This window comes from Staurois parvus, unplaced genomic scaffold (assembly GCF_062004578.1).
Source record: "Staurois parvus isolate SC_StPar_1 unplaced genomic scaffold, SC_StPar_1.0 ptg000235l, whole genome shotgun sequence".
Taxonomy (NCBI): Eukaryota; Metazoa; Chordata; class Amphibia; order Anura; family Ranidae; genus Staurois; species Staurois parvus.
This window is the reverse complement of record NW_028318031.1, coordinates 4309143-4325406: the sequence shown is the minus strand read 5'-3', so window position 1 is coordinate 4325406 and position 16264 is coordinate 4309143. Positions and strand designations below refer to the sequence as shown.

At 40.7% G+C, this 16264-nt stretch overlaps 1 protein-coding gene across 1 annotated transcript in view; it reads right to left on the bottom strand.

Annotated features, from left to right (window-relative positions):
* The window catches only part of LOC149460091 (uncharacterized), a 370510-nt gene that overhangs the window by 156754 nt on the left and 197492 nt on the right, over window positions 1-16264 (bottom strand). Inside the window, 2 exon segments of the mRNA XM_089680163.1 lie at window positions 3321-3572; window positions 7352-7603. Coding sequence (XP_089536289.1) covers window positions 3321-3572; window positions 7352-7603 — 504 coding nt within the window.

The window sequence follows — 16264 nt, the reverse complement described above, 5'->3', positions numbered from 1 at the left end:
TAACTACAAAGTCTTGGCCAGATGGTATCTAGTGCCCACTAGAATCACTAAATTTACACAAACTAGCTTGCCTCTCTGTTTCCATGGCTGTTCGGACCTGGGCACACATATGCACATTTGGTGGGAATGTTTGGTGGCTCAATAATTTTGGAAGGAAATTTTTGCACTAGCCTCCGTCCTCTTTGAGGTAGCCCTATCAACAGACCTATCACTGCTCTTCTCAATTTGAAACCAGCGCCTTTGATGCACAGACAATTTAGACTTTTCATCCAGCTTCTGACAGCCACTAAACAGACCATAGCTAAGGCATGGAAATTGCCATCTTTGATTTTGGCTGAGACCAAGCATAGAATGCATCACACCATATTACACGCCAAAATGGAAGCCCTAGAAAAAGACCAGATAGAGAAATTCGAAACAATTTGGCAGCCATGGATCAAACACTGTCTTCCCCCTGATTTGGATGAGTTGGTGCTCTTACCATGGTGAATCACTCACACATGCATATCTGATCTTTGGTTGCGCCACCCTAAAGGAACCTCTTTTCTCTTCTCTTTCTGTTTTTTCCTATATCTCCTTTTAACATTTCTCTTGTTTTCTGAACTCTCGCCACGGCTGAGTCTGAGACTAGATAGTTGGCTCCGCTGGGCACCTCTGTTACCCTGATCTTTCCTTTCTTCTACATTCTCTTCTTATGTGTCTGTTCTCCCTAGGCCGTATTCTCTAGTTAGCTCTAGTTGGACTATGGCTTGGAACACTTGACTGATCCCTGCCTAATTTATCTTGTTGAACCCACAGCCACAGTCTACCTTACTGATGCTAATTGGTTCTCTATGTCAGTTATATTTACAAATGTCAAATCTGCATTTTTTGTAACGAACACATGGTTCAGTTGCATTTGGACTCTCTTTAGGTCCTTGTTTTGCATTAACATTTATACATGTTTTATATTTTGCACACATATGGCATCAAAATGGCCTGCTTCTCCTATTTGTCTGTTCTAATGTTTGTTTTCTAACAAAACTAATGAAAAAAATTAACAAGAAAAAAAAGTAAGCAATTGACAATACTGTGTGACACTTACAGTGCAGAGATCCAAAAACTGACACAAAACAAACTATTTCACAGAAATGACATAATCTGTGAAAAACTGCATAACAACTGAACAATGGCACATGCACTATAAACAGTGAAATGACCCTATGTGATAAACATTTAGCAATTGACAGTACTATCCAACACTTACAGTGCAAGAATCCAAATAGTAACTACGAAACATGAAAGATTGCAGAAAAATTGAATAAATCATGAACAATTGCTCACACATTATAACAGAGAAATGATTATATGTGGCAATAAAAGAACTGTATTCAACAAGAACAATAGCATCCTCTCCTCTCAGGAAGTCCAGAAGCTCTGATCTGCCAGTTGCATGTGCATGATGACGTCACTATTTGGCTCTGCCCTACATGTTTCATCAATAGATGATGTCCTCAGGAGCTGTACCTATTCATTTACAATTGTGTGTACACCGTTTTTATCTTTATAAAACTATTTTTATTCAAATACTGCACTATGGAGGAGGCTACACCTACACCTATCTCAGATTATTTGATTGCTCATTAATTGGGGGTCAATTATCTCTTGTAAGAAGGTTAGCAGAATGGGTGAAGTAGGATCACACCATAGCTGAAAGTTTCTTGTAGGATACACCAGTTAAGGTTAGCAGAATGGGTAGAGTAGGATCACACTATAGCTGAAATTTTCTTGTAGGATACACCAATTTTTTGCTCTAAGAGTGTTATACTGGACTGTTTTAAGTGCATTTATCATCATACTTGGGAATTGATTGAAACTGAAAAAAGTTTTTTTTCCCTTTGTTGTTATTTTTCATATATGTGAATTATTTTACAATATGGTAATATTAAAGTATCATAATTTGATTAATAGTTTTTGAGACATATAGGGGTTGATTTACTAAAGGGAAATAGACTTTGCAAGTACAGTTGCTCCAGAGCTTATTTACTAAGCTCTGGAGCAAATGCATTTGCAAAATGCAGCTTTATTTGCAAAGTGCACAGTTTACGTGCCTTTAGCAAATCTGTGCAACAGTATGTACTAGTAACAATGGCATCATAATTATTTATTTTCCCTAATTGTGACTACTAAAGCAAGGTCAACAATGACAACTGACATAATTCTATCAAGGAAAGATTTATTTTAAATTTGAATACCAGGTATGGATTTTATTGCATAGTTACATTGGTCCGGCTTGGAAGCAAAGAATCATTGTAGTAATCACTGATTGCTGCTATCTTCTGGGTCCCTTGCTTAGTGGCTGCCCTGCTGCATAGTGAACACAAGGCTGTGCTCACTCAACATAGGTGCCATTCACAGAATGCTTTCCTTTTTTTCCTCAATGAGTGCAAGCTGCGTTCGGGATAGACAAGGTAGAGAGTCAGAGTCATGATGTCACAATCTCCACCTCATCCTGTCAGGGAACACTTAAAGTGATGGAGGATGAAGTGTGGAAAGCTTAATTTTAATTGATTCCCTGGTAAACATGAGCAGTGAAGATCAAAACTGCAGTTTTCTGCAGCTTACTGCAGTTCATAGGAAACCTGACATAAACATAATACACACTGGAAAGCAAAACCACTAGCCTGATGATAACATTGTGAAAAGTGTGCTGCTTTGGAATTGTCTCTCTTAAGCAGTATACAAATAAGTCTGACTCCCATGATTTCAAAATATAGGTGTATAAAAACCATGCTATTGATTAACACCTGTCCTTTCAGTCCAATTACACCTACTGCAAAAACAAGTAGGACGTGTTAAACACAGGTTTGTAAAAAAAATAGCTCCGCCCTCAAACTGTAATCAAACACTGCCTAATTTTCACTTAAAATCGAACTACACTGCATCTGTGCAGCACAAACCAAAAACACTATTAAATTCATTTTTAATATTCAAAGCAAACTCCCCCATCCATCCATGTCTCCAAAGCTTTCTTATGCTGAGAAATGCTATTATTATGCTTGAAAAACACTCCTCTAGCATTTCCGGCAGGGCAAATGAATTTACTTCCTGGAATCTATCTGCCCTTAGCTCAGGAATGCAGGCAGGAAGGTGTGCTTAGCTAAGAAAGCCCCTCCTCCCTTCCCGAAGACTACTGGGATGCATAATATAATTTGCCTAGACATAGAAACCAGGAAGAAACTGAAGAAATGTCAAAAAAGTTGTTTACTAATATTATCAGCATAAGGATTAAAAATAGTCAATTTTAATTGAGAGAACGAAGTTCTGCTTTAAAAACGCACCTGTATTAACTGATTTTGAAAAACTATACCCTTTGACATTTCCTACAAGAACAGTGATTTGGAAGGTGTAATAGCTTCCAGGTGTCAGGCCTTCAATCATGTAGGAAGTTGTATTCACAGTTATATTAAAAGTTGGAATCTCCAGGATCTGGATCAGATAAAAACTGGCATATCCAATGGGTTTTTGCCAGCTCAGAGATACAGAGGTAGTGGTGATATTCTCTGCAAGAAGATTCTGCACAATTTCAGGTACTGTAAAAAAAAACAAAATGCATTTTTTTAGAAAGGAAGTAAAACAAGTTTGAAACATTTTACTGTAAAACTTAAGGTACCCATAGATATAGGACAGCAGTCAGATTGAAGATTTGCTGCTTAGGAGAATGTATATCTTAGGTCCCTAACTGTTTAAAAAACAACTATTTGGTTATCAGAAAGGAAGTTGTGAGTTGCTAAAACAGCAACTGTGAATACTGTTGCTGTTGTGGGAATAACTCCCTCACCCTACACTCCTTGTCTATTTGCGCAATCTATACTTCCCTTGTTTAACCCAGCTACTATAGAGGAGGCTGGTATACTGTTTTCTAAAGCCCACCTAACTACCTGCCCCCTGGATCCTGTTCACTCGCAAATACTATGGTCACCCTCTGGGTCTATCCTTCATTCTTTACCTCATATCTTCAATCTTTCCCTTTCTACTTGCATCTTCCACAACTCTCTTAACCATGCGCTAGTCACCCCCATACTTAAAAAAGCCACACTGGACCCCGCCAATCTTAGCAATCTAAGACCCATCTCCTTACTCGCTTTTGCCTCCAAACTCCTTGAACGTCTAGTCTACAACCGGCTGAGCTGCCACCTTATTGAAAATAACCTTCTCGATCCCCTTCAGTCTGGATTTTGCACACAACACTACACAGAAACTACTCTCCTAAAACTCACAAACAACTTACTAACCGCTAAACCAATGGTCACTATTCCGTACTCTTGCTCTTGGACCTCTCCACTGCTTTTGCCACAGTTGACCACCCCCTCCTCCTCAAAAAACTCTATTTACTGGGTCTCTGTGACTGTACTCTCCATTGGTTTGAATCTTATATATCTCACCGCACCTTCAGTGTCACTTACAAATCTACTTCCTCTTCTCCTACTCCTCTTACTGTCGGGGTCCCCCAAGGTTCTGTCTTTGGACCTCTCCTAGTCTCGATCTACACTTCTTCCTTGGGTCAGCTAATCGCTTCACATGGTTTCCAATACCATTTCTATGCTGATGACATACAAATCTATCCCTCTACTCCTCAGCTCACCCCATCAGTTTCCTCACGTAGCACCTATTTACTAACAGACATATCAGACTGGATGTCACACAACTTCCTAAAACTCAGTCTATCCTCCACATGCCTCTTCCCCTGATTTCTCAATCAGGATCAATAGCACCACTATCAACCCATCCCTGCATGCCAGGGTGCTAGGAGTAACCCTGGATTCTGAACTATCCTTTTAGGCCTACATCCAATCCCTGTCGAAATCATGCCACCTCAACCACCACAACATCTCCAGAATACGCCTCTTTTTAATCAATGATACCACAAAGCTCCTAATTCACTCCCTGGTTATCTCTTGCCTCGACTACTGCAACTCCTTCCTCATTGGTTTAGCTTTACATAGGCTATCCCCCCTCCAGTCCATCATGAATACTGCTGCCAGGCTCATCCACCTTACCAACCATTCAGTGTCTGCTATCCCTCTCTGCCAATCCTTCCACTGGCTTCCACTTGTCCAACTAATAAAATTCAAAATACTAACAACCACTTACAAAGCCATCCACAACTCTGCCCCCAGCTACATCACAAACCTGGTCTCAAAATATCAACCAAACAGCTCTCTTCGATCCTCCCAATACCTTCTGCTCTCTAGTTCCTGTGTAACCTCCTCCCATGCTCGCCTCCATGACGTCTCCTGAGCTTCTCCCATTCTATGGAACTCCCTACCCCAATCTGTCCGGCTGTCTCCTAATCAATCCACCTTTAGAAGGTCCCTGAAAACCTCTCTCTTTAAAGAAGCCTATCCTGCTTCTACCTAGTAAACCGCCATTTATTTCCTCCATCAGCTCATTCCCCACAGCTATTACCTTTTGTATCACTCAACCCCTCCTCCTAGATTGTAAGCTGTAACAAGCATGGCCCTCTGTTTCCTCTTGTACCAAATTGTATCGTAACTGTAATGTCTACCTTCATTTTGTAAAGCGCTGCACAAACTGTTGGCGCTATATAAATTCTGTATAATAATAATACTGGCAATCTCAGCCTGGAATCAAAACCTTCATGCTTTCTGCCCCAAACCTAAGACTAGTGGGAGAGGTCTGCCACAAGCTAGCCATCCTTCTCTATAAATCAAAGTGAGTTAGATCCCAGGCACTTGTCATCAGCTCATGACCACAGGTCGATGACACAAGGAGTGTGTAAACATAGTGCACATGATATGACTGCAAAAAGTTAGGTTTCTGATTTAACAAAGACATCCTTTTTGGCTAATTGTCTGTGTGCAACAGTTTACTAGGGAACATACAGCTAAGCTTTAACACAGGAATTCTCAACCAGTGTTCCTCCAGAGGTTGCTAGGGGTTCTGTGGGCTGTTGATGATTGATTTCCCATTTGATCATGCTTGTACAGTTTTGAGTCCAACACCACTAGACAGCTATCTGCATGACAGCAATGATCTTTTTAGCTGTTTGTAAGGGTGGCATTCTGACCACCACAATAAGAAAGACATTCTTTCACTGACCAGCAGAGAGTGCCAGACTAAGTGCAGTAGTATGGGTACAGTTTTTATTAAAAGGCAATTGGTAACTCTAACTTTTAGATGTGAAAATAAAGCATGTCTCCATGATATAGATAACTGCTCTTTGTTGAGGAAGAAGCAGCAGGGCTATAAAATGTGTAACACCACTCTGCTTCCTGCTCTGCCCACAATAACATAATTTGCTGCCCAGTGTCCCTGTGTATTCAAGTCTAGTTCTCAGCATTACCAGCCTTATCCTACAGCAGTATCCGATCCTGCTGGTGGCCACATCAGCATCCTCACCATCCATCTTGCGGACCTACAGAGAGCAGTGATCTATAACATGGAGATATGCTTTGTTTTCTAACATCTAAAAGTCAGATGCCAATTGTCTTTTAATAAAAACTGTGCCCATACTTCTGTATTTAGTCTGGCGCTCTCTGCTGTTCTTTTTTATTTTCTCAGTGGTACTCTTATAAGGAGCAGATGCTGGTGTTGTGTGGAGCATAATATAGACATTATGGACTCATTTAAATTGACTTTTTTGGGGTTTAACAAGGAATCTATATATTTAACTACAACTTGTTTCATTGTTTCTGCTTTTTCCTTGGTCACCAGTTTATGAGTGGGGACAGGGCCAGGACAAGGGGTGGGCAGGAGGGATGGTTACCCCAGGTGCAGCGGTTTACTGTATTGATGGGGGCACCAGTAAGCTCATTGTAATACAAAGCAATATGACAAGCGGATAACTGCAGGGGTAAGAATCCCCTAAGCTTGCACATAATGAAGGGGGGCGTAGTTTGGCTTTTTTGCCCTTGGGCACTGGATGACCATATGTTTTTTGCCATATGCTTGTTTTTGGTTTGGTCATTCATTCACTGACCACCAATGTAACGGACATTCTTTGCATTGAGCCCTAAAGAATTAGTTTTAGCAGGGGTTCCCTGAGACCTGAAATTATTTCATGGTTCACAGGAGTAAAAAGGTTGAGAACGTCTACTGTAACAAATAGTTTACAAAGCAGGGAACTAGATATAAGTGGAAATCTAAACATTTTAGTAAATATTATGAGATAAGAATTATTATCACAGACCTGTAGTTAGTCAGAAGAAAAACCAGGTAAGAAAAAATGTGTGTTCGTTCTTTTAATTCTAACAAATATTCTGACAAGAATAACAGTGGATATTACTTCTAGCCCCCCTCAACTTTTGTCCCAAAGGGGTTCCACTAAACTATGCTTTGTGATACTTACAGATTCCAAATTCTATAAGTGAGCTGCTGCCCTGTATGTTCTCAACAACAGCAGAAACTAGGAAGTTGTAAATATTTCCAGGAGTTAGGCCTTCAATCATAACAGAAGTTGTATTAACAGTTCTGTTGAAAGTTGGATCTTCTATGAGCTGAATGAAATAAAAGCTGGCATTTCCAACTGGTTTTTCCCAGGTTAAGGTTACAGAAGTGGTAGTGATATTCGCTCTGCTCAGGTTTTTCACTTTTTCAGGTTCTAGATAGCAGACAAAGTAAACAAAAATAGTATAATAAACTGTATTTAAGAATTTAGTAACTTGAATTTTTTAATAAAGGTTACTCAGACTTTATAAGAGTAATTAGAAAATTCAACCCTGTACTGTGCAAGTGAAAAACACGGGCAGGGGTAAGAATTACTTACATATATAGGTTCAACCTTCACTTCCTGTCCAGTAAGCAAAACAGGAAGTGAGAGGAAATCCCTCCATAGTGATAGAATACCTGTTTGTCACCAGAACTAGTGTCTCCCATTGGAAGATTTACTCTCTATTACTGTTCTAGAATCAACCCAAAATTTGGGATTTCCCTAAAGGTAAGCATGACAAATAGGGAAGGTGAATCTCCCTAATGGGGACACAGACAGCAATAAAAACTGAGAGGTGTTCTAATCCTTCTCAATTCTATCCAAAACTAAAAAAAAAAAGTTTTGCCTTTAGTTATGCTTTAAATTTCCCAGAATCGTGACTACAATATTGAACAATATTTTAGCAGCATTTAATTGCTATCCATATGCATTTTTCCTAGCAACATGTGCTATATAAACCTAAAGGAATCTCACACTTGCTGGGGTTGTGACATGAACTGCACAAGGAGGGCATAGTAACATAGTATTTTAATAGTAACAATTTAGTCTGGCTGAAAAAAGACAAGAGTCCATCTAGTCCAACCACAAACAAAAAAAAAGTTATAATCCTACATCCACAGTTGATCCAGAGGAAGGCAAAAAACCCAGCAAAGCATGATCCAATTTGCTCCTGCAGGGGGAAAAAATCCCTGATCCCCCAAGAGGTAATTGGATATTCCCTGGATTAACTTTACCTATAAATGTTAGTAACCAGATATATTCAGTGTATCGAAGAAAGAATCTAGGCCTTTTTAAAGCAATCCACTGAGCTGGCCAAAACCAACTCTTGAGGAAGTCTATTCCACATTTTCACAGCTCTCACTGTGAAGAAACCTTGCAGTGTTTGCAGATTAAATTTCTTTTCCTCCAGACGTAAAGACTGCCCTCTTGTCCTCTGTGATGACCTCAGGGTGAATAGCTCTACAGCGAGTTCATTATATGAACCACTGATGTATTTATACATGTTGATCATATCCCCCCTTAATCTCCTCTTCTCAAGAGAGAATAAATTCAATTCCTCTAATCTTTCCTCATAGCTGAGCTCCTCCATGCCTCTTATCAGTTTGGTTGCCCTTCTCTGTACTTTTCCAGTTCCCCAATGTTCTTTTTGTGAATTGATGCCCAAAACTGAACTGCATATTCCAGATGAAGTATTACTAATGATTTGTACAGGGGTAAAATTATATCTCTCTCTCTCGAGTCTATACCTCTTTTAATACAAGAGAGGATTTTGCTCGCTTTAGAAACCGCAGCTTGGCATTGCATGCCATTATTAAGCTTATGATCTACCAGAACTCCCAGATCCTTCTCCACCATTGATTCCCCCAGTTGTACCCCCCCTAGTATGTATGATGCATGCAATAAACAAATCTAAATGCACATCTGTCCAAATGGGTATTGCGTTGATAAATAGTTATTTTTATTCTTGAGCTCTTAATGTGGTGCAGTTTTGAAAGTTGCAGCATTTCCATCTAGCACTCCAAAATAGTTTCTCCTGCAAACATGCTTTAATACTATAAAAGATGTTAACTAAAAAAGCCCCTCCCTCTATGTAATTGAGATGAGAAGAGTAGGAGGTGTTTGAAATCAAGGGGGCTAACACTGCTCCTCCATAGAGTAGAGGAGGTAACCAAGGGCGGACTGACCAGTCAATCACTCGGGCACTGCCCAAGGGCCCAGGGTCAATAGGGGGCCCTAAATACCCCTGGTACCTTTTTATAGGCTTTTTTGGGTGTGGTTTGAGTGTGGGCAAGAACACAGGGGCCCCATGATTCCCTATTGCCCAAGGGCCCCATGAGTTATCAGTCTGCCCCTGGAGGTAACTGTATGGACAGGAACTGTGTTACTGACAGGATCACCAGGTAAAAATAAAGGAAGAATAGCCTGAAAAAAAGGAAGATCATGCAGCAAACTCATCTAAGGATTGGTAAGCTGAAATATCTTGCATTTTTGCTTTAAATGTGTGTCAAAAGAATTATATTCTTAAGTTTTGTTTGGATACACAATGCTTTGCCAATCACTGTTAATTTATAAATAAAGATATCATATATACACTATATTGCCAAAAGTATTGGGACGCCTGCCTTTACACACGCATGAACTTTAATGGCATCCCAGGCTTAGGCCATAGGGTTCAATATTGAGTTGGCCCACAATTTGCAGCTATAACAGCTTCAACTCTTCGTATGTGGGCCTATCTCGCAGTCTAATTCAGTCTCTAATTTGTCCCAAAAGTGCTCTATCAGGTTGAGGGCAGGAGCCTCTGCAGGCCTGTCAAGTTCCTCCACCCCAAACTCATTCATCCATGCCTTTGTGGACCTTGCTTTGTGCACTGGTGCGCAGTCATGTTAGAACAGGAAGGGACCATCCCCAAACTCTTCCCGCAAAGTTGGGAGCATGAAATTGTCCAAAATGTCTTGGTATGCTGATGCTTTAAGAGTTCCCTTCACTGGAACTAAGGGACCAAGCCAAAACCCTGAAAAACAACCCTACACCATAATCCACCCTCCACCAAACTTTACACTTGGCACAATGCAGTCAGGCAAGTACCATTCTCCTAGCAATTGCCAAACCCAGTCATGTCTATTAGATTGCCAGACAGAAAGTCGTGAATCGTCATTCCAGAGAACTGCTCTAAAGTCCAGTGATGGCAGTGCTTTACACCACTGCATCCAATGCTTTCCATTGCACTTGGCGATGTAAGGCTTGGATGCAGCTGCTCGGCCATGGAAAGCCATTTCATGAAGGTCTCTACGCACTGTTGTTGTGCTAATCTGAAGGCCACTCGAAGTTTGGAGGTCTTTAGCTATTGATTCTGCAAACAGCAACTTCTGTACACTGTGCGCTTCAGCATATGCTGACCCAGCTCTGTCATTTTTACGTGGCCTACCACTTCATGGCTGAGTTGCTGTTGATCTCAGTTGCTTCCACTTTGTTATAATACCACTAACAGTTTACCGTGGAAAATGTATTATTGCACAGGTGGCAACCTATCACGGTACCACGCATGAATTCACTGAGTTCCTGAGAGCAACCCATTCTTTCACAAATGTTTGTAGAAGCAGTCTGCATGCCTAGGTGCTTGATTCCATACACCTGTGGCCATGGAGGTGATTGGAACACCTGAATCCAGTGTCGTAATACTTTTGGCAATATAGTGCATGTATATATATATATATATAAATATATCATATTTGTATCATTTACAGTTGCAAGAAAAAGTAGGTGAACCCCTTGGGATTACTTGGAATTTTCCATGAATTGGGCATAAAATGTGCTCTGAACTTCATCTAAGTCACAACAATAGAAGAACCCAGTCTGCTGAACATATTACTACACAAACATTAGATGTTGCCATGGTTTAATTGCACATAAAATGTTAACATTCACAGTGCAGGGAAGAAAAAGTATGTGAGGCCCTAGCTTAGTGACTTCTCCCAGAGCTAATTGGAGCCAGGAGTGAGCCAACCTTGACTCCAATCAGTGTGATGATATTGGATGTGTTGCTGACAGCTGTCCTGCCCTTAAAAAACACACACCTGTTTTGGGTTTACTGGTTTCAAGAAGCACTGTCTGATGTGAACCATGCCTCGCAGAAAAGAGCTCTCAGAAGACCTACGATCAAGAATTGTTGACTTGCATGAAGATGGAAAGGGTTACAAAAGTATCTCCAAAAGCCTTGATGTTCATGTGTCCACAGTAAGACAGACTATCTACAAATGGAGAAAGTTTAGCACTGTTGCTACTCTCCCTAGGCGTGGTCGTCCTGTAAAAATGACTGCAAGAGCACAGCGCAGAATGCTGCATGAGGTAAAGAAGAATCCCAGAGTGTCAGCTAAAGACCTAAAGAAATCTCTGGCAAATGCTAACATTTTTGTTGACACATCTACAATAAGGAAAACATTAAACAAGAATGGAGTACATGGGAGGACACCACGGAGGAAGCCATTGCTGTCCAAAAAGAATATTGCAGCACGTTTGAAGTTTGCAAAAAAACACCTGGATGTTCCACAGCACTACTGGCAAAATATACTGTGGACAGATGAAACCAAGATTGAGTTGTTTGGGAAGAACACACAACACTATGTGTGGAGAAAAAAAGGCACAGCACACCAACATCAAAACCTCATCCCCACTGTAAAACATGGCGGAGGGAGCATCATGGTTTGGGGCTGCTTTGCTGCCTAAGGGCCTGGATGGATTGTTGTCATTGATGTGAAAATGAATTCCAGAGTTTATCAAGACATTTTGCAGGAAAACGTACGACCATCTGTCCGCCAACTGAAGCTCCGCAGAGGATGGGTGATGCAACAGGACAATGACCCAAAGCATACAAGTAATTCAACAAAACAATGGCTGCAACAGCACAGAATACGCCTTCTGGAGTGGCCCAGTTAGAGTCCTGACCTCAACCTGATTGAAATGCTGTGGCATGACCTTAAGAGAGCGATTCACACCAGACATACCAAGAATATTGCTACACTGAAACAGTTTTGTGAAGAGGAGTGGTCCAAAATTACTCCAGATCGTTGTGCAGGTCTGATCTGCAACTACAGGAAACGTTTGGTTGAGGTTATTGCTGCCAAAGGAGGGTCAACCAGTTATTAAGTCCAAAGGTTCACATACTTTTTCCTCCCTGCACTGTGAATGTTTACATGTTATGTGCAATTAAACCATGGCAACATCTAATGTTTGTGTATTATTATGTTCAGCAGACTGTGTTCTTCTATTGTTGTGACTTAGATGACGTTCAGAGCACATGTTATGCCCAATTCATGCAAAACTCCACGTAATCCCAAGAGGTTCAAGAGGTTCACATACTTTTTCTTGCAACTGTATATCCTATGTCAGTAAACACTTACTTGTATAACCTGCAACCAATACACTTTTTCCTCTTACAGTATCCAAACCAGCCAAAGCTGAGACTGTGAAAATGTAGTAAGTCCCAGGGATCAAATTGCTGACTGTAAAAGTGTTCAGGTTGGTGGTTTGATTGTAGGTTTCATTTTGTTGGATATTAATGAGATATGAACTAATGCTTCCATCTGGAGGCTGCCAGCTCAGGGTTACAGAAGTGTCCGTGCTGTTGAATATTGTCAGGTTCTTTACGGTTTCTGGTTCTGAAAAAAAAAATGTAAAAGTAACATCAGTTACTTTTAAGGATATAATTTCATGGCATGTTCTCAATAAAACTAATGGCGATCATTTTTATTACACAGAAGAAAGAGAAACATAAAAAAGCTCAGTTAAAGCCACCTTCATCCAAAGTTGATATTTTGGAATTTTGGTGGACTGATTCATGCATGGTAATGCCTAGGTGTGTGCAGTGTCTGTGTCTGTCACCAGTCGGATGATGGTTTCATGTTTCCCTGATACATTCTTTTTTTTTCAATCCAAACAACTTTTATTGTCCAGAAAATGGAAAAGTGGAGCAGTGCTTACAGAATCTACAATAACCTATAAGTACAATCAGACTTATACGTAGGATTACAACTTGGATTCTGTGACATACATAAGACCAGAAACATTGACCAAACAGAACAGAAAATATAAGGATCCATGGCCACCTTGACAATAGATAACTTTTTCCTTTTCTCTTCCCTTTCTTATATTAAAAAAGGGAAAAAACAAAGCCATAAACAAATAATTAGTAATTAATAACTGGTTCACCTGACACATCATAAAAAGAACTATGGGTATACACAAACACCCCCGGGAGGAGAAATGGAGTTGTCTGCCATATTATTATTATTATTATTATTATTATACAGCATTTATAAAGCTCTAACAGTTCGCTCAGCGCTGTAAGCCATATAATAAAATGTCACACCTGTAAGAGCCGATCTACTAATAATTGGGAGGGGGCAAGCCCAAGTACATCTAGCCAGCCCTGGCACACCAACTGAAATTTGTGATAGGCATTGCGATGTTGGTATGTGAGCTTTTCCCGTGGGAGTTGCGAGTTGACATAATCTATCCATTGCTTTCTAGTCAGTGGGGCCGATGACATCCAATGCCTTGCAATTAACTTCCTAGCCAGATATAGAAGCCTAGATACCATAATATACACTCCGAGTTGTAACAGTTACTGGTCCAGAGCACCCAGCAGACAATGTAAGAGATCCTGGGGAACAGTATACTGTGATACTAGGGAAATAAGCTGGGGGACCTCACTCCAATATCTATGTAGCTTTGGGCATCGCCAAAGCATGTGAATGAAATCACCCTGCTGGCCCTACACCTCAGACAGTCAGGTGAGTCTCGCCTACCCCACCGGTATAATTGCACAGGGGTCCTATACAACCGATGGAGAATAAATAATTGCGACAATTTATGGGAGGGAGAGAGAGAAATCATCGGTACAGATTCTAGGGCAGCATCCCAGGCGTCTTCAGCAATCTCCCCAATATCCTGGGTCCACTGCACCCTACCACGGAGACTAGCATGATCCTGCACAGTGGCCAACAACTGGGAATAGATTTGAGAAATCATGCCCTTCTTATGTGTTGCCTGAGTAATGTCTTTAAGGAAGGTTGAGTCTGTCAATGTGAGATTGGAGAGTAAAGATTGGGCCTGCACCTTGTGACATAACTGAAGGTACCAGTAGAATTGCGTACGAGTAAATGCAAATTACATTGGCAATTGTGAAAACGACTTTAGGACCTCCCCTGAATACAACTGAGCTACAAATTTCAAGCCACGCTCCCTCCATCCGTGAAAACCATCCAACTTAACTAATTCTACATAATGCTTGTTATTCCATAATGGGGTGCAAGGAAGTTACCCTGCGACATGAAAAGATGCTCTCACCACACCCCACACTCACCTTAAAAGATCCGTGGTTGGAGCCGTAGATGGAAGGACAGGCAAAGCCATCTCAAGATGAAACAGCTGAGATTGGTGGGAACGGGAAGGGAAATCACGCCCATAATAGGATCTGCAGTATCAAGTAAGTCCCAACCAACGAGATGCTGCAATTGAGCCAACAGAAAATATATTCTAGGCTCAGGAACCGCCAGCCCCCCTGAATCCTTACCATATTGTAACGTGAACAATTTTACATTAGCTGTCTGTTTCTTCCAAATGAGACACCTAAACTGGGTTTCTATACTATGAAACCATTTTTTAGGAATCCATACAGGAAAATTATGGAATATATAGAGAAGTTGTGGGGCCCAAATCATTTTAATTAGATTGACCCTGCCCATAACCGAAAGAGGAAGCTTACACCAACTGTTACACTTCAATTTATGATGATGGAGCAGAGGTAAAAGATTGAGAGAAAGATACTGCTTTGGATCAGAAGAGACCACTACTCCCAAATACTTAAATGTAGACACTACTTGTATTTGCTGCGCGCAGGTCAGAAGGGGGAGGTCTACAGGGTCCACGGGTATCAATACCAATTTATACTAGTTGATTTTAAATCTGGAAAAGCCGCCAAATCGACCGATAAGAGACATAACAGAGTCCAATAATGTAGAGGTATCACTCAAATACAGCTGTGTGTCATCTGCATAAAGGGATAACATTTCCGTGATAACACCCTTATTGAAACCTACAATATCAGGAGACTGTCGCACCAATATTGCTACAATATCAGGAGACTGTCGCACCAATATTGCTACAATATCAGGAGACTGTCGCACCAATATTGCTAGAGGTTCTAACGCCAAGCCAAACAGGAGGGGTGAGAGAGGACAGCCCTGTCTCGTTCCCCTCTGAAGCCTGATTGAGTTCGACAGATCTCCACTAATGTGAATGCGGGCACTAGGGGCCGCCTAGAGAATGCGTACCCAGTAATACTATCTTAATAATGGAAAATAACTAATACAGTAAAAATCAAACTCATCTAAATGTAAAATACACTAACGTCTTCATATAAAATTATTAATAGAGCTGTACTAGATGCTGGTGCATTTCCTCAATCTCTCCTCCCTGATCAATAACTCAGACTGTACATTGTAATTATTTTTAGCAGTAGGGGCTTTTCTGTTTCATACAACATCTGTGGACACAGCTAGTAATATAAAACCTGTTTCTGCAATCGGATATCTACAGTGCACGATCGGAAAAACATTTTAGTCTAGCAAGTAAATGTTGACTCTGACGAAGTCTGAACAAAGATGGAACCAGTTTCTGGGGAGAACAGAACAAAAAGACATTGTTAACCTTTTCTCAACACTGTAACTCATATATGCAGTCGCATTTGAGTCCATGTTAGTTTGAGGTCCTGTGCTGGGAACCAATCACAACCACCATGTGTCCAGGAAGTCGCTTTGTCCATGAGTAGTAAAGCCTAACCTAACAAGCTGCCAGAAGGTGATTGGAAGGGGATAGGCAGACTACCATGATCTTCTTACATATTACTTAACTTGCTTGCAATTTCAGATCATGCCTTGTGGGTACAGTTGCCAGTCGATTATAGTTACCAGTTACTTGGATGCAGTTACTTGGTTATATTTACTAGTATTTTATCCTGACCAAAGTGGGTACTCTTACAGTACAGGATGT